We start from the raw sequence: 21,195 nt of genomic DNA on the forward strand, positions 1-21,195 counted from the left end.
GCTGGAAGACTCTTCAAGAGGCTCTGGAAGACTCCTTCAAGAGGCCTGGAAGCCTCCCTTTCATGAGGCCTCGGAAGCTCCTTTCAAGAGGCTGAATCCTCCTTCAAGAGGCTGAAGCCTCCTCAAGATAAGCCCCTTTTAATGGGACAGAAAGTTTTTCAAAAGGTTTTGTAGTCTAAGCCTACTTTCAAGTGAATCAAGCCTCCTTCAAGAGGCTCGACTTCTTCAAGAGGTGAAAGCATACCTTCAAGAGGTTCGGCAACCCTTTAAAGATGCAAAGGAAGCCTTCTTTTAAGTAGCCAAAAGCCAACGTTTAAGTTGCTCGAAAGCCTCTACAAGAGGTTCAGAAGCCTTTATCAAGAGGTGCGGAAGCATATTTTCAAGAGATTCAGGAGCTTCTTTCAGAGGCGTAAGCTCCTTTAAGAGGAACAGAAGCCTTCTTTCAAAATGCTGGAAGCTCATTTCATAAGGCTCGAAAGCCTTCTTTCAAAAACCTCGAAGCCTCCTCTCAAGAAGCTCTGAATTCTTCTTTAAATAGGCTCAGAAACACCCTTTCAAGATGCAAAGGAAGCCTCCTTTGAGTGACTCAAAAGCCGCCATTCAAGAGACTCGAAAGCCTTTCACAAGAGGCTAAGCCTCTTATCAAGAGCTGCGAAGCCTACTTTCAAGAGATTCAGAAGCTCCTTTCAAGAGGCTCGAAGCCTCCTTTGGAAGGGCTCGAATTATTCTTTCAAGAGACTTGGAGCCTACTTTCAAGAGGTACCTCAATCAATGCAAAAGTTTGAAGGGGTACCTATCTAGAAAAACGTTGAGAACCGCTGACTTGACAGGTCAATTAGTCTGAGCTCCGGAGTACTCTTGCGGCCTGTTTGGACATGATGAGTAGCCATCGTTTTTGTACGAAATGGAAATGATCTGGTAGATTGGCCACCGTCTAAACTCCAGAATGGTTTGGAGAACCTAGAACATCTGTAGGAATATTAGCTACGTTTTCCATCATCTCTGACCTATTGGCACTTTGCTATGAAAGAACAGTAATTGAATCATTGTTGGGCACTGTTGTTGTGCGATTTACGTTCCTTTATAGTGACAACCGTCGGTCCATCGACGATTGCAGTATAGGTGCGGCCGATTAGCAATACGTAACTGAACGGAAGTGTTTTGATCCATTTTCACAGTCTTGCTTTTATTCTTGTCGAATTTTATCCTGTTTTTACTAAATCATTATTCCTCGAAAATTTTCTTCTGTTAGCTCTACGTTTTCTTTATGCTCATAATTCATTATGTCTCCTTTTCAAAGTCTTGCATTTTCTTTTCGTGCTTATCTCGCAACGATCATTCCTCTTCCGTGAATGATTCCTTTTGTTCACATTTTTCCTTGTTTCCTATCAAAGTGGCCAGATCGGACTATGGGTTCCGGAAAGTATGGACAAAATACAATTTTATACATTTTTTACAAAACAACTCACTCATTTTTCACGCTCTTATCTTTAACCGATTTGCTTACCTTGAAGTTGCATTTGACGCAAGAATTCTGTTTCAATTTTTTTCCTATTTGAAAAAATGGCCAGATCGGACCAATGGGCTCCGGAGATTAGGGCCAAAATACAGAGAAAAGCATGCTGCCATAGGTGGATTAAACTGTTTTTTTTTCAATAACTCCGAAAGGCAATGTCCGATCGCGCCAATTTTCAATAGCAAACAGTACTAGTACATAACAGAGTATGGTATCAATAACAGAATGAGGTATTATTGAGTTAATTTCTCCTGCTCGGGATTGTCTCGTACTTGACTTGACGACTTATTTTCAAAACAAATAGATTGCGAGTGTTCGGCTATGTGCCTGGCATTATAAATTTGATCTCATCAGTAGCCTTCTAAGCTGCGGAGGACGACGGAGGTCCTTCGTAGCTTAGCAGCGAAAGGACCTGTCTAGCGTACTGGTTTCGTGGGATCGAACCCCCACCGAAGGTAAGTGGATTACCCTCAATACATTTTTCTAACTAAATCTTTTCAAATGTTTATTGCATTTGTACAAAGGGTTCTTTCTAAAATTACGTAACGCTTAGAATTTGGTGATTTTTGCACCCACCCTACCTCGTAACACTTTTTGTATGAAAGGTTTATTTTTTGTATGGATCGTAACACTCAGCTTGACCCCTCCCTCCCCCTACAGCGTTACGTAATTTGTGAAAGGACCCCAAATAGAGTTTCAGACATAGTACATAATTAATTTCCACTCGGAGTGGATAATCAATCCAAATCCAATCCAAATCCAATCCAAATCCAATCCAAATCCAATCCAAATCCAATCCAAATCCAATCCAAATCCAATCCAAATCCAATCAAATCAATCCAAATCCAATCAAATCAATCCAAATCCAATCCAAATCAATCCAAATCAATCAAATCAATCCAAATCAATCCAAATCCAATCCAAATCAATCCAAATCCAATCCAAATCAATCCAAATCAATCCAAAATCCAATCCAAATCAATCAAATCAATCAAATCCAATCAAATCAATCCAAATCAATCCAAATCCAATCCAAATCCAATCAAATCAATCAAATCCAATCGAAATCAAATCCAAATCAATCAAATCAATCAATCAATCAAATCAATCCAAATCACATCCAAATCCAACCAGAATCCAATCCAAATCCAATCAAAATCCAAATCCAATCCAAATCAATCCCAAATCAATCCAAAATCCAATCAAAATCCAAATCCAAATCAAGTCGAATCAATCCAAATCAATCAAATCAATCAAATCAATCCAATCAATCAAATCCAATCAAATCAATCCAAGAATCCAATCAAATCCAATCCAAATCAATCCAAATCCAATCCAAATCAATCCAAATCCAATCCGTCAATCCAAATCCAATCAATCAATCCAATCAATCCGTCAATCCAAATCAGTCGATCCAGTCCGTTCGTCCAGGTCGATCCAAATCAGTCCAAATCAGTCCAGAGTCGATCAATCAGTCAAATCCAGTCCAAATCAATCCAAATCAATCCAAATCAATCAAGATCCAATCAAATCAATCCAATCAATCAAGTCAATCAAAGTCAATCGATCAGTCAAATCAAATCGATCAGTCGATCAATCCAAATCCAGTCAAATCCAATCCAAATCCAATCCAAGTCAGTCAAGTCAAGTCAAGATCCAGTCGAATCAGTCGAATCAGTCAATCCAGTCGAAGTCAGAATCAGTCAAATCAGTCGATCGATCCAGATCCAGTCCGTCCAGTCAAATCCAGTCCAAGTCAGTCCAAGATCGAGTCAGATCGGTCAGATCCCGGTCAGATCCGATCAAGTCAATCCAGATCGAAGTCAGATCCAATCAGTCAGTCCCAAGATCCGGTCAGATCGATCCAGATCAATCAAGATCGGTCAGATCGAGTCCAGAATCGGTCAGATCGATCCAGATCCAGTCAAGGTCAGTCGGTCAAATCGAGTCCAGATCCGTCGAATCCAGTCCAAGTCGAGTCAGATCGGTCAAGTCAATCCAGAGTCGGTCCAAATCCAGTCCAGAATCCAAGGTCAATCAATCAAGATCCAGTCCAGGATTCAATCAAGATCAGTCAAATCAGTCCCAAGATCAATCAGTCAAGTCCAGTCGATCCAAATCAGATCGATCAATCGATTCCAGTCAAGTCCGGTCCAAATCCAATCCAGAATCCGGTCAGATCGGTCAGGTCGATCCGAGCCGGTCCAGGAGTCAATCGAGTCATCCCGTTCAATCGTCAATCCAAAGTCCAATCCGGTCAATCCAAATCAAGTCAAGTCGAAATTGATCAGTCAGATCGGTCAATCAATCAGTCAGATCCAATTCCAATCAGTCGAGTCAGTCAGTCAGTCCGATCCGGTCAGGTCAGTCCAAATTGAATCCAAATCCAATCCAAGATCCAGTCCAAATCGGTCCAATCCAGTCCAAGTCCAGTCAGGTCAGTCCGTCGAGTCCAAATCCAATCCAGTCAGTCAAGTCAATCCCAATCAGTCAGGTGGTCAAGATCCAGTCAAATCCAGTCCAAATCAAGTCCAGTCTGATCCAATCCAGTCGGTCAAACCAATCCAAGTCAGTCGATCCAGTCAAATCCAGTCCAGATCCGATCCCAAGATCCTAAGTCCAGATCCAGTCCAATCAATCAGAATCGATCCAAATCAATCCAAATCAATCAAATTCCAGTCCAGATCAATCCAGAGTCGAATCCAATCAAATCAATCAATCCAGATCCAATCAATCAGTCAAGTTCAATCCAGATCAATCCAGATCGATCCAGAATCAGTCAGGTCGATCCAATCCAGAATCAGGTCAATCCAGATCAGTCCAGATCCAGGTCCAAGATCAATCAAATCGAATCAGAAATCCAATCCAAATCCAATCCAAATCAATCCCAAATCAATCCAAATCAATCCAAATCAATCCAAATCAATCCAAATCCAATCCAAATCAATCGGAATCAATCCAAATCCAATCAGAATCAATCAGAATCCAATCAAATCTAATCCAAATCCAATCCAGATCAATCCAAATCAATCCAAATCAATCGGTCAAATCCAATCCAAATCCAATCCAAATCCAATCCAAATCCAGTCCAAATCCAATCCAAATCAATCCAAATCAATCCAAATCAATCAAATCAATCCAAATCCAATCAAATCAATCAAATCCAGTCCAAATCCAGGTCAAATCAATCCAAATCCAATCCAAATTCAATCCAAATCAATCCAAATCCAATCAAATCAATCAAATCAATCAAATCCAGTCCAAATCAATCAAATCCAGTCCCGATCAATCCAAATCGGCGGTGGGTCAATCAAATCAATCGGAGTCAAATCAATCCAAGTCAATCAGTCAAATCCAATCCAAATCAATCCAGATCCAATCAAATCCAATCAAAATCAATCCAAATCCAATCGGTCAAGATCCAATCAAATCCAATCCAAATCAATCCAAATCAATCCAAATCAATCAAATCAATCCAAATCAGTCCAGTCAGATCCAAATCCGGTCAGATCCAGTCAATCGATCAGTCAGATCAATCAATCAGTCCAAGATCCAATCCAAATCAATCCATATCAGTCCAAATCAGTCAAATCCAGTCCAGATCAGTCCAAATCCAGTCCAAGTCAATCGATCAGTCAAATCAGTCAGATCCAGTCCAAGTCAGTCCAGATCCAGTCAAATCCAGTCCAAGTCGGTCAGATCGATCAATCAGTCCAGAGTCAAGTCCGATCAGTCCAGAGTCAGTCCAGATCGATCCAGATCCAGTCAGATCCAGATCAGATCCAGTCCAGATCAGTCCAGTCCAGAGTCAGATCGAGTCAGGTCCAGGTCAGGTCGATCAGATCCAGTCAGATCGATCCGTCCAGTCAAATCCAGTCCAAATCCAGTCAAGATCGATCCGTCAAAGTCAGTCAAGTCGAGTCCAGATCAATTAAGAATCCGTCCAAGTCGATCCAGTCAGAATCCAGTCCAGTCAGTCAGGTCAAAGTCCAGTCAGGTCAAATCCAGTCCAGATCGAGTCCAGAGTCCAGTCAGAGTCCAGTCCAGGTCAGTCCAAGTCAGTCCAGATCCAGTCCGATCAAGTCGATCAGATCCAGTCAAGATCGATCAGATCCAGTCGATCGAGTCAAGTCGATCCAGATCGATCAGATCGATCCAAGTCCAGTCAGGTGATCCAAAGTCCGATCCAGTCCAAGATCAGTCAAGTCAGTCAAGTCAGTCAATCCAGTCCAGAATCCAGTCAGATCAGGAGTCGATCCAGGTCAATCAGATCAATCCGGATCCAGTCAAGTCAATCAGATCAGTCCCGATCCAGTCAAGGAGTCGATCGATCCAGTCCGATCTGATCCAGTCGATCCAGTCAAGTCCAGTCAGGTCAGATCCAGTCAAGATCGAGTCAGGTCGAAGTCAAGTCGATCAGATCAGTCCGTCAGTCAAATCCAGTCGATCAGTCGATCCAGTCCAGGTCAGTCCAAGTCAGTCAGATCAGTCAAGATCGAAGTCAGATCAGTCAGGTCAGTCCAAGTCGAGTCCAGAATCCAGTCCAATCCAGATCGATCAGTCAGATCCAGTCAAGATCCAGTCCAGATCAAGTCCAGATCCAGTCCACAGGTCAGATCCAGTCAAGTCGATCAGGTCAGTCAGAATCCAGTCGATCCGAGTCAGATCGAAGTCCAGATCCAGTCAGGTCAGTCCAGATCCAGTCCAGAATCCAGTCCAAGATCCAGGTCCAGTCAATCCAGTCAGGTCCAGTCCAGATCAGTCCAGATCAGTCCAGTCAGATCCAGTCAGGTCAGTCCAGAGTCCAGTCCAGATCCAGTCAGATCGAGTCAAGTCGGTCAGATCCAGTCAATCAGTCGAGGTCCGGTCCAAGATCGAATCCAGAGTTCAGTCCAGATACCAGTCCAGATCGATCAGGTCAGTCAGGTTCAGTCCAGATCCAAGTCCGTCGAGATCAAATCCAGTCAGATCCAGTCCAGATCCAGTCGATCCAGTCGAATCAGGTCAAGATCGATCAGATCCAGTCCAAGATCCAGTCAATTCCAGTCAAGGTCGGTGGAGTCGAATCCAGATCCAGTCCGATCAATCAGGTCAATCCAGATCAGTCAAGTCAGGCAGTCAGAGTTGATCAAGTCAGTCAGTCCAGTCCAGATCCAGTCCAGATCCAGTCCAAGTCCAGTCCAGGTCAGTCCAGATCCAGTCAGATCCAGTCAGGTCCAGTCGAATCGGTCCAAGTCCATCCAGATCCAGAGTCCAAGTCCAGTCGAGTCCAGGTCAGATCCAGATCCAGTCCAGATCAGGTCAGTCCAGATCCAGTCCAGGTCCAGTCAAGTCAGTCAAGATCCAGTCAAGTCAGTCCAGATCCAGTCTAAGTCCAAGTCAGATCCAAGTCGAAGTCAGTCAGGTCAGTCTAAGTCGATCCGATCGGTCAAGTCCAGATCCAGATCAAGTCAGATCCAGTCCAAGTCAGAGTCAGATCGAGTCAAGTCAAGATCAGATCCAGATCCAGATCCAGATCCGGTCAGATCCAGTCCAGATCCAATCCAAACCAATCCAGAACCAATCCAAACCAAACCAATCCAAACCAACCAAATCCCAACCAATCCAAATCCAATCCAAAACCAATCCAAAGCCAACCCAAATCCAAATCCAAACCAAACCAATCCAAACCCAAATCCAAACCAATCCAAACCAAAACCAAATCCAATCCAAACCAATCCAACCAATCCAAACCAACCAAACCAATCCAAACCAACCCAAACCAATCCAACCAACCAATCCAACCAACCAATCCAAACCAATCCAAACCAATCCAAACCAATCCAAACCAATCCAAACCAATCCAAACCAATCCAAACCCAATCCAAACCAATCCAAATCCAATCCAAACCAATCCCAAACCAATCCAAACCAATCCAAACCAATCCAAATCCAATCCAAACCAATCCAAACCAATCCAAACCAACCAAACCAATCCAAACCAATCCAAACCAATCCAAACCAATCCAAACCAACCAAATCCAATCCAAACCAATCCAAACCAATCCAATCCAAACCAACCAAACCAATCCAAACCAATCCAAACCAATCCCAAACCAATCCAAACCAATCCAAATCAATCCCAACCAATCCAAACCAATCCAAACCAATCCAAACCAAAACTATCCAAACCAATCCAAACCAATCAAATCCAATCCAAACCAACCAAACCAACCAAACCAAATCCAATCCAAACCAATCCAAACCAATCCAAACCAATCCAAACCAATCCAAACCAATCCAAACCAACCAAACCAATCCAAACCAACCAAACCAACCAAACCAATCCAAACCAATCCAAACCAATCCAAACCAACCAAATCCAACCAAACCAATCCAAACCAATCCAAACCAATCCAAACCAATCCAAACCAATCCAAACCAATCCAAATCAATCCAAACCAATCCCAAACCAATCCAAACCAACCAAACCAATCCAAACCAATCCAAACCAATCCAAACCAATCCAAACCAATCCAAACCCAATCCAAACCAACCAAACCAATCCAAACCAAACCAACCAAATCCAATCCAAACCAATCCAAACCAACCAAACCAACCAATCCAAACCAATCCAAACCAACCCAAACCAATCCAAACCAATCCAAACCAATCCAAACCAATCCAAACCAACCCAACCAATCCAAACCAATCAAACCAATCCAAATCCAATCCAAACCAATCCAAACCAATCCAAACCAATCCAAACCAATCCAAACCAATCCAAACCAACCAAACCAACCAAACCAATCCAAACCAATCCAAACCAACCAAACCAATCCAAACCAACCAAACCAATCCAAACCAATCCAAACCAATCCCAAACCAATCCCAAACCAACCAAACCAATCCAAACCAATCCAAACCAATCCAAACCAATCCCAACCAAACCAATCCACCAAACCAACCAAACCAATCCAAACAGAACCAATCCAACCAACCAATCCAAACCAAATCCAAACCAATCCAAACCAATCCAATCCAACCAAACCAATCCAAACCAATCCAAACCAACCAAACCAATCCCAACCAAACCAAACCAATCCAAACCAACCAAACCAATCCAAACCAATCCAAATCCAATCCAATTCCAATCCAAACCAATCCAAACCAATCCAAACCAATCCAACCAATCCCAACCAATCCAATCCAAATCCAATCCAAATCCAATCCAAATCCAATCCAAATCCAATCCAAATCCAAATCCAATCCAAATCCAATCCAAATCCAATCCAAATCCAAATCCAATCTAAATCCAATCCATTTTTTATTTTGTACGCGCTTATTAGTTTTCATTATGTTTTCTGTGATCCGATTCAAATCCGACAAATATGATCATATTTAAATTGATTTGAATTAATTTTCGTTTTCGTTTTACGATAAAGGTATCACAAATTAGGTTGAAAAAGCATTTTCGGTGCCGTTTCTCAGAATCCCAGCCAACTGAACAATAATTCTCGGGTACTTATTCAGAAGGACGTATGTGATTTTGTAAACAAAGATTCAAACGTCGATTTGTCCAATCTGATAGCACTCCCACGCAAACCATCACCACAGACAGATAGGGGAAGCCTTCGGCTACCTGTTGGTGGGGTTGGTTTGCGTGGGACTGCCATCAGATTGGATAAATCGACGTTTGAATCTTTGTATACAAAATCACATACGTCCTTTTGAATAAGTACCCGAGAATTGTTGAATTATTGTCGCAACGCGCGCTAGCGCGTGTCGGTTTGAGAGAAGCGTACTGCGTAAGTCCCAAGATCCGCGTGAAAAAGCGGGTGACCCTAAAATTGCGTAAAAACTACTTCAATGCGGTTTTCACGTGTTTTTGGATATTTGAAAGGCGAGTAAGCTTCGATGATGATGATGGTCCTGCCACATATCCCTACAAAAAAATGCAGTTTAGTAATTCGTGCGGAAGATTTTCAGATTTATTAGGGAAAATGTACCGGTTTTGGCCACCTTAGTGCCTAATTTGGCCAACCCTGAATAATGCATATTTTCCAAAAACTATCGATCAGTTTCCACACCGAAGAAGCGTAAGGGATATATCTCCTGTTACAGCCAATAAAACTTTCGGAAATTGCTTTATTTTCAGATTTATGCGAGAAACTGGCCAAATTAGGAACATGGCCAAAACTGGTACAGTTACCCTATTCGATCTTTGAAGTTTGTCAAATCTACAAAAAATATTCGCCTGTGAACAAACTTATACGTTTTGCCTTTCTGGAACAACATAGTTTTATGATCACTCCAAAAACAAATTTTACATAGGGGGCCCGGAGACCCATAGTGTTGTATACCAATTGACTCAGCTCAGAAATGAGGTGATGTCTGTATGTGTGTGTATGTCTGCAAATTGTGTAGACGAAATTGTAGGAACTTTTTTTTCGAAATATCCTGTCCCATTGTCTGCCATTGAAAATTAGCCAGATCGAACTATGGGATCAGAAGTTATGAGCAAAATACCTACTATTTTTTAAGCCCAAAACGCGATAAAAAAACTAATTTTTATATTTTTGGTATTTTTTCTGCACGAGAAAGGTACCAAAACCACTAGCCTCACCTAGCCTACACACCTCTCTCAGCCTCGTCATCGTCGCCTAATGTTTTTCCTGGTAAAGCATACCGCCAATTCATCATATTTTTATTCGGCTCTTTATTATCTCCATTATATTACAGCCATGCAAAGACTGAAGCCAATTATACTTATTGAACAATAAAACCGAGCAAAGTAAACGAATTCTGTTACTGCACGAAAAGTATTGTTATCGCATCATGATTTTTTATCTGTGTTTATTTTCTGTCGGTCTATTTGCTGACGAGTGACAATCAGAGACGTCGAACAGATGATTTTCAGAAAGGAGACCCTCATAACGTACCCATCAGCATGTGCCGGCATCTACGGCTATACTTCCTCTCCGAGGCAAGGTATGAAGAGGAATTTTGTCTCTTAGAAGAACTCAGTCGGCCCGAGTTTGATCACAGATAAACTGGAATGAAAGGCAGGCACGATTACCAATCATCCACCAGTCTCGCCTGGATGCAATAATAGTTTATGACCAATAGAAATGCAGGTTTTGAAAATATGTAAAAAAGTAATTTAAAAAACTGTTTGATTAAGGTAACAAAACGTTGTAGATTTTTTTGGTTTTGGGTTTAAAGTTTTTAATTGGTGTTTAAGTTGCCAAAATAATAGCTCAGAAGAATCAATGTTATCAGTTCCTATTGAGATACCTTTAAAACCGGGAACATTAGACCGAGATAATGGATACGTGTGTGCAGAGTACCGACACGTGCTGTCGATTGCTGGTCTGCTACAGTTATTTTTTTTGTAGGAATCTTGTATTTCTTTAGTTATTCTAATATAGTAACAAAATGGGCCTATTAATTTTAGTGCAAATATAGTTTCACCTAGAAATACTAGAATAAGAGATCGGCGAAGACGCCATCTTGTTTCCAATCGAACCGTCAAAAGCGGTTCCATTTCAACTTGTTTACTTTTTGCTTCCATAAGAAGCAAGCAAAAAGTTCAAGTGCTGCCAGTATCATTGTCACGATTTCATGCATTTTCATACGTTGCCATTTCGACAGTTTTTCACTCCGCCGGTCTCTGGTTATAGGGTGGCTAGTTTCACCAATGATGTCTCGCTTAACTTTTCAAAAGGACCCAAGCAATATTTTTTTTCATGAATTGATTTGAACATTGTAATCAACAGACTAATATAAAAGCATTTGATTGCAGTACTCAAATTAATTCATGAAAAAAATGTTACTTAGGTCCTTTTGAAAAGTTAAGCAAGATGTGATTACAGCATGGACAAAAGCAAAGTCTGCTACAGTGGCCTGAATTGCCTCAATGAGAATAGGCTTTCGACAGCGGATTGTAAAGTACACAAAACAGTAATAAAACGTTGTTGTACGGGAAAGGCAAAAAGATAAACAACCTCTCGGCTCCGGCTTGCAAATATAGTTGAGAAAATAAACAATTAGATATCTCATTAGCGTATTAGCGTCCGCTGCTCAAACAAAACTGTATTCCCAGTACCAACTGTGACGTTCAAGATAAGAGCCATATCTAGAAATATCTTGTTACGCTCATTCAAGATTCGCCTTCTACAGCATAATTATCTAATTTCCAAAACAATGATAATCAATTTCGTCGATGATTGTCGCCACCACGCCAATCTGTTTCGATGACAGATTGATTGTCTGTTTTGTTCGCAATTTTTAAATGGCGATTGTAAATGGGAGCAATAGAAATTATTGTAATGGTTGTCAGTTTACAGTTGATAAAGATTAAACAGATATTGAAGCGCGCATCGCTGTTTTCCAGTCATGTCAATAAACTTGCTGGCGCACTTATGCACCCAAGGTTGGCACGGACATACAAGATTTGCACTTCAACTTAACTTTAACTTAACTTTAACTTAACTTTAACTTAACTTTAACTTAACTTTAACTTAACTTTAACTTAACTTTAACTTAACTTTAACTTAACTTTAACTTAACTTTAACTTAACTTTAACTTAACTTTAACTTAACTTTAACTTAACTTAACTTTAACTTAACTTTAACTTAACTTTAACTTTAACTTTAACTTTAACTTTAACTTTAACTTTAACTTTAACTTTAACTTTAACTTTAACTTTAACTTTAACTTTAACTTTAACTTTAACTTTAACTTTAACTTTAACTTTAACTTTAACTTTAACTTTAACTTAACTAACCTTTAACTAACTTTAACTTAACTTCTTAACTTCTAACTTTAACTTAACTCTTAACTTCTTAACTTATCCTTAACTTAACTTTAACTTTAACTTTAACTTAACTTTAACTTTAACTTTAACTTTAACTTTAACTTTAACTTTAACTTTAACTTTAACTTTAACTTTAACTTTAACTTTAACTTTAACTTTAACTTCTAAATTTTAACTTCAATCCTTTTTAACTTAACTTTAACTTAACTTTAACTTAACTTTAACTTAACTTTAACTTAACATTAACTTCAACTTTAACTTAACTCTTTAACTCTTAACTTTAACTTTAACTCTTTAACTTAATCCTTTAACTTAACTTTAACTTAACTTTTAACTTAACTTCTTTAACTTAACTTTAACTTAACCTTTAACTTAACTTTAATCTTACTAACTTTAACTTAACTTTAACTTAACTTTAACTTTAACCTTTAACTCTAACTTTTAACTTAACTTAACTTAACTTAACTTAACTTTAACTTAACTTTAACTTTAATCCTTTAACTTAACTTTAACTTAACTTTTAACTTAACTCTAACTTAACTCTAACTTAACTTTAACTTTAACTTAACTCCTTTAACTTAACTTTAACTTAACTTTAACTTAACTTTAACTTAATCTTTAACTTAACTTAACTTAACTTTAACTTAACTTTAACTTTAACTTTAACTTTAACTTTAACTTTAACTTTAACTTTAACTTTAACTTTAACTTTAACTTTAACTTTAACTCTAACTTTAACTTTAACTTTAACTTTAACTTTAACTTTAACTTTAACTTTAACTTTAACTTTAACTTAACTTTTAACTTAATCCTTAACTTAACTTTAACTTAACTTCCTTAACCTAATCCTTTAACTTAACTTTAACTTAATCCTTAACTTAACTTTAACTTAACTTTAACTTAACTTCTAACTTCAATCTCAACTTAACTTCAATTTAACTTAATCCTTAACTTAACTTTAACTTAACTTTAACTTAACTTTAACTTTAACTTTAACCGTCTTAACTTTAACTTAACTTAACTTAATCCTTAACTTAACTTTAACTTAACTTTAACTTAACTTAACTTAACTTTAACTTTAACTTTAACTTTAACTTTAACTTTAACTTTAACTTTAACTTTAACTTTAACTTTAACTTTAACTTTAACTTAAACTTAAACTTTAACTTAAACTTTAACTTAAACTTAAACTTAACTTAAACTTTAACTTAACTCTTAACTCTAACTTAACTTAACTTAACTTAACTTTAACTTAACTTTTAACTTAATCCTTTAACTTTAACTTCTAACTTAACCTTTAACTTCTAATCCTTTAACTTAACTTTAACTTAACTTTAATCTTAATTTAACTTTTAACTTAACTTTAACTTAACTTCTAATCTTAACCTTTAACTTAACTTTACCTCAACTTTAACTTAAACTTAACTTTAACTTAATTATAACTTAACTATAACTTAACTCTTTAACTTAACTTTAACTTAACTTCAACTTAACTTAACTTAACTTAACTTAACTCAACTTAACTTAACTTAACTTAACTTAACTTAACTTAACTTAACTTAACTTAACTTAACTTAACTTAACTTAACTTAACTTAACTTAACTTAACTTAACTTAACTTAATTCTTAACTTAACTTAATTCTAACTTTAACTTTAACTTTAACTTTAACTTTAACTTTAACTTTAACTTTAACTTTAACTTTAACTTTAACTTTAACTTTAACTTTAACTTTAACTTTAACTTTAACTTTAACTTTAACTTTAACTTTAACTTTAACTTTAACTTTAACTTTAACTTTATCTTTAATTCTAACTTCTTTAACTTAACTTTTAACTTAACTTTAACTTAATCCTTTAACTTAACTTTTAACTTAACTCTTTAACTTTAACTTTAACTTAACTTTAACTTCTTAACTTTAACTTTAACTTTAATCTAATTTTTAACTTAACTTTAACTTAACTTCTTTAACTTAACTTTAACTTAATCCTTTAACTTAACTTTTAACTTAACTTTAACTTAACTTTAACTTAACTTTAACTTAACTTTAACTTAACTTTAACTTAACTTTAACTTAACTTTAACTTAACTTTAACTTAACTTTCAACTTAACTTTAACTTAACTTTAACTTAAATTCTTTAACTTAACTTTAACTTAACTTTAACTTAACTTTAACTTTAACTTTTAACTTAACTTTAACTTAACTTAACTTAACTTAACTTTAATCTAACTTTTAACTCTAACTTTAACTTAACTTTAACTTAACTTTACCTTAACTTTAACTTAACTTTAATTTAACTTTAACTTAACTTTAACTTAACTTTAACTTAACTTTAACTTAACTTTAACTTAACTTTAACTTAACTTTAACTTAACTTTAACTTAACTTTAACTTAACTTTAACTTAACTTTAACTTAACTTTAACTTAACTTTAATTTGTTTTGCGGACGCTTTATGATATCAGTGTATCTTCTTTTAATGCCGGTAAAAATAGATAACTTATCATTGATGCAAAATATTTCTATCCCACCTCTCTCGCAACGTTTGCGCGCTCATCGCTTCCACCGCACCGCCGCCGCGACGCGAAATAGTTATGCAACAGGTGGTGGCAGCCGAGAGGAATGTACCAAACATAGTAATAGTACGGACAGTTCTCTGATCCACCACCATTCACTTTTCAACAACAGATGAGAAATTTGGTGGAGACGGCGCAGTTCGGTTCCAGCTTTTGCATACGGTTGACACTTGCGGCTAGTGGCTTGTCAGTGACGAGAGGGTGGGCTTTGTTTGGGCCACAAATCGAAGTTTAGTTAATACGTGTATTTGCGAAACAAACTCCAACGTGATCTGAGATATAGAATTTTGTGAATTAAGCGCTTAATCCAGCCACGTTGGATCCGCAGCAGTTGGCTAAGCATGGCTAAGGAAGTCATCATAACAGATCGAGAGCTTTATCCAAGTCATCAGATTCCAGACGGTATGTGACGTACAGCAAAATAATAGTGCATTTAAATACTGTTTTATTTTCAATTACGCTTCGCTATCAGAAAGTGCTGGATTGCGGTTGTGCTTCCGGAAGGTTTTATCTAGACGGTGTGTTTACAAGCCACATGCATTAATGCAGCGTGTTCCAAACCATGATATGGCGACCCATTCTCATTGCAAACACAAGGCAAACCAAGTGACTACTTATTCGCCCTTTTCGTATTGTTTTCCGTTGGGAAACCTCGTAGAATCAAGTTTATTATTATCAGATTTAATTTTATTTCAATGACCAACTAACTCATCAATACAGGATTCTTGTTTCAATTAAATTAAGTTGATGCGTACAAGTGAACAGTCCAGTCCATTCGCAAACGTTTTACCCCAAAGGGATTGAGAAACCCAGCCCAGCGCTGTAGTGACGGAATCATGATTCATTGCACGGATGGGTTCTATTTCATCAGGAACCGAAGCAACGAACAGTTCCACCGTTATGGCGGAACGGTTGCTTATGAATTAATACTTTTCCGGGGCTTTTTACAATCTTGACGCATACATCATTTGCATTCTCGTTGGACTTTGCGTACCATGAAGTGATGTGTTATTAAACATTCCGAGGCGCAAAGGGAGATTCTGCTTCGTCTTTACTGGTGGGGGAGCATGGTTTAATATGAACCTTCTTATTTTGTTCGATATTTTACAAATTGAGCTTGAAAAGTTGACCTTATGCAAAACGGAATTGTGGGTGGGGTACATTTTAAGTCTCGCATTGCTAATAAATGTATAGCGAACTGAACGCATATCTGATGAGTAGAACGCATATCCGATAGTAGAACGACAAATCGTTAAATTTCGGTTAAAATCGAAGTAATGCTTTTAATACGTCAAAGTTTTTCGGTAAACTACAGGTGAATTGTTATCGAAATAGGCGCACCAAAATTTAGTGTGAATGATTCAAGGAGATATTTTCACCTTGATTGCATTTTATGCCATTCTCTGCTGTTTGCAATCAATAAGCAATAGATCGAAAACCTTAGTTAGCAGTTAGCGATGAATTAAAAATTATTGTGAATAGTTCAATTAAAAAAACAATTTTCGATTCATATTTTACAGAATTTATTCGCCACGTCCTGTCTGACGGATTAGGACTAGGGACACGGCAGGTATTTTCGTCTGTTCGCCATAGTCTCGAAAACCAATAAAAGAGACGCTTTTTTGTAAAACTCATACGTACCAAATCGTAAGCTCAGGAGAAACGTTCTGCTATAGTGGAGTTCTAGCAAATGTACGTTGCTTTCGTTGGTTTTAGCCCCTACGACGATGGACGGAAATACCTGCCGTGTCCCTATTACACGTTTCTGAAAAATCATTAATTCAAAATGTCGTGTGAAAGATGTTTTCTTGAAATTACCATAAACTAATATTTTCAACCCCTGTTGGTATGGTATGCACTGAACTAGAAACTGGACTGGAGAAACGTGGATGCAAATATGTGTAACACTGCAACACCTAAGTCAATTTGAACAAATATGAAAATAAATAAAATGTTGATGAAGGATGATGTAGGTAGAAAGCTTCCAGGCAGTTGTCCGAAAAGCTCACATTCATTAACATAAAGCAACAAAAAAATCCAATGACCTAAGCACTTTTTCCTTCCAAATTAACCATTGATTTGCATAAATCTATCCAGGCTGTTGTCGAAACTGGATTTGGATGGAATAAATTGATGAAAATCCGGTTTCGGTGCTGGATGATTTAAACACGGGTCAAACTGAACGCGTGATTGTTTCTGTTGGTGAATCGGTGCTCGTGATCAGAAGGATGCAAGCGGGAAGCCCCAGCGCTGAGTATTCTCTGATTAATTTCTTTAATATTAGGGGAAGAGGTTCGGTTGTGGGCACCGTTCGGTTATGGGCACCGCTACGTATCTTTTGACAGATAACAGATGCTGTCATTCTGACAACCGTCATTTGTTTGTTTTAAAACAGTTTTTATAACTATTTAGACATAATTGATAGTAATAATGAGTTTAATTACTATTTTTATTTATTTGGCATGTTTTGATTGTACACATACTTTTTTGGAACTAAACGTTGGCTGATTTGCTTGCAACAAGTTGCATTCAACGGGGAATCCTGTGGTATTGCTTTCTGTTAAATATTGGTCAAATCGGACAATGAGATCAAAATTTATGACTAAAAAATATTTTTTTATTATGAACTAGAAAGGCACCATTACCGCTAGGGTGATTAATCAGTTTTTTTAATGCAATATACGTAAATCAATGGAAAAATTAAATCCATTTACCTGAACTTCAATTTTAGACTTTTCTTATGTGATTGTTTTCAATATCCTCCCTAATGCACGAGAAAGGCATGTTCACTGCTAGGTGGATTGATCTGAATTTTTTAGTGCCTCCTGGCTATTAGAATAAACAAATTATTTCTTTAAATCTAGGTGGTATTGATTATTTCTTCTTTTCTGAAGAGTTTTCAAGGGTGCACGCAACCGAACCCCAAAATAGAAATGTTCAAAAATGTGAAATTTGCGAAATGCCAATAAAATTTCCCAAATCGTCGAAATCAATATCATTTCTTAGCAAAAAGTGGGGTTATTTGTCTAGTTTTCGGTATACATATGTCGGCATAAAATCAACTAAGGCAAAGTTATAGGTCAAAGGCAAAAGGGTGCCCACAACCGAACCTCCTCCCCTAATGACTACGGTTTAAAATTCTGAATTTTGGGAAATTCATTGCTTTATTTTGCTCACATGTATACAGACAATACAATACTCGGTTCGCAGCAACATCGCTCTATCTTCGGCTGCGCCTTTGCTCACTGCGCCGCACACCTTCTTTACCAACTGGATCTGAAGCAAACGCCATCGTTGTAGGGCTGCTGTCGTATACTTCTAATCCAGCTCTTACCACCTTCTGAAAACTGGGTCGTCGACCATCTTTCGCCATCACACACCGCCCCAAAGTTAGGGTAGAACGGTCCAAAATGCACCCCTTAAGCTTTTCCGATGTTTTCGCTCATATAAACAAAAATACCCAACCCCAACGTATAGGTGCAAAATTTACAAACCCAGCTACATTTCACAATGATCTCCTATTCAAACCAATAAGGTTTTCATGATTTTCTAACGCATTTGAAAATGTTTTAAAAACAAGCCTGGGGCAAAACGCCCGAATGGTGGTCTAAAATGACTCAATTGCATGTAAAATGATGGTGAACGCATGGTTGTTTGTTTTTTCTTAATGGATTGAACTACAATTTTACGGATGTGGTTGAAAAATTGTAAATCGTTAAATTTGAGTGAATATGAAGGGATTTTGCTATTTTTTTTCCCAATGGAGCTCAATGATGGATAACTAATTATGAATTGTAATGGTAATATTCGTTCATAAATGTACTACAACAGATTATATGAGTGATTTTATGAGTGAAGAGCCCCGCACATAGGATACGTTTGCGTTGCGTTTGACACATTTCCCATGGGAAAACTGTCAAACGCAACGCAAACGTATCCTATGTGTGGGGCTTTTGAGGCCATTTTGCCCCAGGCGTGCATTTTTGACCGTTCTCTCCTATATATTGATCGGCTCAGCTCGACGAATTGAGGTGATGTCTGTTGGTGTGTATGTATGCAAAAATCTAGCTCACTTTTTTGGCACTTATCCTTAATCGATTTACTCGCAACAAGTTGCGGGAAATCCTGTACCATTGTTTCATATTGAAAATTGGCAGTATCGGACTATGGGCTCAGAAGATATGACCAAAATACATTTTCTTTAGTAAAAAACGAGTGAAAAAGTTTAGCTCACTTTTATGGTACTTATCCTTAATCGATTTGCTCGCGACAAGTTGCTTGCAGCGGGGAATACTGTCCCATTGTTTTCTATTGAAAACTGGGCTGATGGGATTAGAAGCTTCGATGGTAGAATGGCCTTTGCGGAACTGATAATGGTTGCTTGATAAGCCACCAGCACACTCCGTATAGCCCGACAATCTATTCAGGATCACCTTCTTCTTTTCCCAGTTGTGTCGAGTAGAAAAATTGGTCTGTGTGCCAAAGGCTCTCCTGGGGATTTCCCAGACTTAGGCAAGAGCACCAATTTCTGCCGTTTCCAACGATCTGGGAAGTTTCCTTCGTCCAAGCAACGTTGGAGGCAGCTCCTGAACATATGTATCTGGAGCAGCAAGAATTGCGTGCTAAAGGACCAGTTTAGGAATATAATCCGGACCTGGTGCCTTATTTAGCTTAAGTTTTCTTGCAATGGCGATAAGCTCATCGTTAGTCACTAGCTGTACCACGTTCACTGACTCCTACGGTGTGGCGGTCTAGACCGATGAGTCATGCTTCGGGAGCAAACATCTCCGGGGATTTCTCAGAAGGTGTGCTGTTGGTCCTAGCCATCACTATCCTGTATTTACTGACTCGCCTTGTGGTTCTGTTGGGGGTATAGCTGATCATAAAACATATTTCCTAATGGTCACTAGCACTATACTCTCCGTGAAACCTCCATTCAGGTCCCACCGTCCATTCCGCGCTGCAGAAGGCCACATCGATGCATGACTCGCCATTCGGTCCTCTGAACGTTGACGCTTGGCCCTCGTTCAGCAGGACTACGTTCAGTATCGCTAGATACTCTAGCAGGATATAACATCTAGTGTTAGTGAACCGAGAGGCCCAATCCACTGCCCACGCGTTGAAGTCACCTGCTACAAGACATGATTGATGCAATGTTCAAAGCAAATACCAAAACTGAAGCTGTTCATAATGTATTGTTGTTAGACCTCGTTTTAATCGATCGAACTATTTTTTTGAAAATTTTAAATTGGAATGCCTACTCTTTAACCTTCCTAATGCATTAGAAAAAAGTTACACATTGTGCATTGGGGTCCATTTGGATCCAAGATTTCATCTCGATCACAAAAACTCAAATTTCAAGCGATTTTCTATCTTTAGGCCCCAAACGAAAGCTGTAGGTTCCAATAACAAGCCCACGGGTTGATTCATCCAAATTGATCACTCTAGTCTCCGAGGAACCTGTGCTAAAAAGGTACTGTTTGAGCTTCTCAATTTGCACCAAATTTTCGAGTTTCGTGTTATGAAACATAAAATTGCTTGCAAATATGTGCTCTGATGATCCCAACTGTATTTGCTATATTGTATATGCCATTTCTGGGCAAACTTATCCTTCAACCGGCATCGAAAAGCGCTCTGGAAGATCCGGAACTTCCGTAAAATTGGCCAATTCTGAAAGCTCATCCCAGAGCTTCGCGATTTTTTGGTAACCATTCATTCTGGCAAATTGTGGGTGCAATAAATAGGTAAAGTCTTTTGTGACCCCCAAATGTCCCAGAAATGGTTTTCCGGGAGATCCGGAACATCCGTAAAAGTGGCCAATTCTAAAAGTTAATCCCAGAGCTCCGCGATTTTTTCGTAACCATTCATTCTGGCAAATTGTGGGTGCAATCAATAGTAAATGTCTTCTGTGACCTCCAAATGTCCCAGAAATGGTTCTCTGGAAGATCCGGAACATCCGTAAAATGGCTAATTCCAAAAGTTTATCCCAGAGCTTCGCGATTTTTTGATAAACATTCATTCTGGCAAATAATGGGTGCAACAAACAGTTAAAGTCTTCTGTGATCCCAAAATGTCCCAGAAATGGTCCTCCGGAAGACCCGGAACATCCGTAAAACGGCCAATTCCCAAAGCCCATCCTAGAGCAGCGAGAGAGAGAGAGAGAGAGAGAGAGAGAGAGAGAGAGAGAGAGAGAGAGAGATATATAGAGAGAGAGAGAGAGAGAGAGATATAGAGAGAGAGATATATATATATATATATATATATATAGAGAGAGAGAGAGAGAGAGAGAGAGAGAGAGAGAGAG

The 21,195-nt window shown here is 38.2% G+C and overlaps 1 protein-coding gene across 1 annotated transcript in view; it reads left to right on the forward strand.

Annotated features, from left to right (window-relative positions):
- The first annotated feature begins 14,975 nt into the window (after nucleotides 1–14,975).
- Nucleotides 14,976–21,195, forward strand: part of LOC134222962 (sodium-independent sulfate anion transporter-like) — a 39,467-nt gene continuing 33,247 nt past the window's right edge. Inside the window, exon 1 of the mRNA XM_062702129.1 lies at nucleotides 14,976–15,293. Within this exon, the coding sequence (XP_062558113.1) occupies nucleotides 15,233–15,293 (61 nt within the window). The 5' untranslated portion in view covers nucleotides 14,976–15,232. The remainder of the gene's footprint in view (nucleotides 15,294–21,195) is intronic.

This window comes from Armigeres subalbatus, chromosome 1, assembly GCF_024139115.2.
Source record: "Armigeres subalbatus isolate Guangzhou_Male chromosome 1, GZ_Asu_2, whole genome shotgun sequence".
Taxonomy (NCBI): domain Eukaryota; kingdom Metazoa; phylum Arthropoda; class Insecta; order Diptera; family Culicidae; genus Armigeres; species Armigeres subalbatus.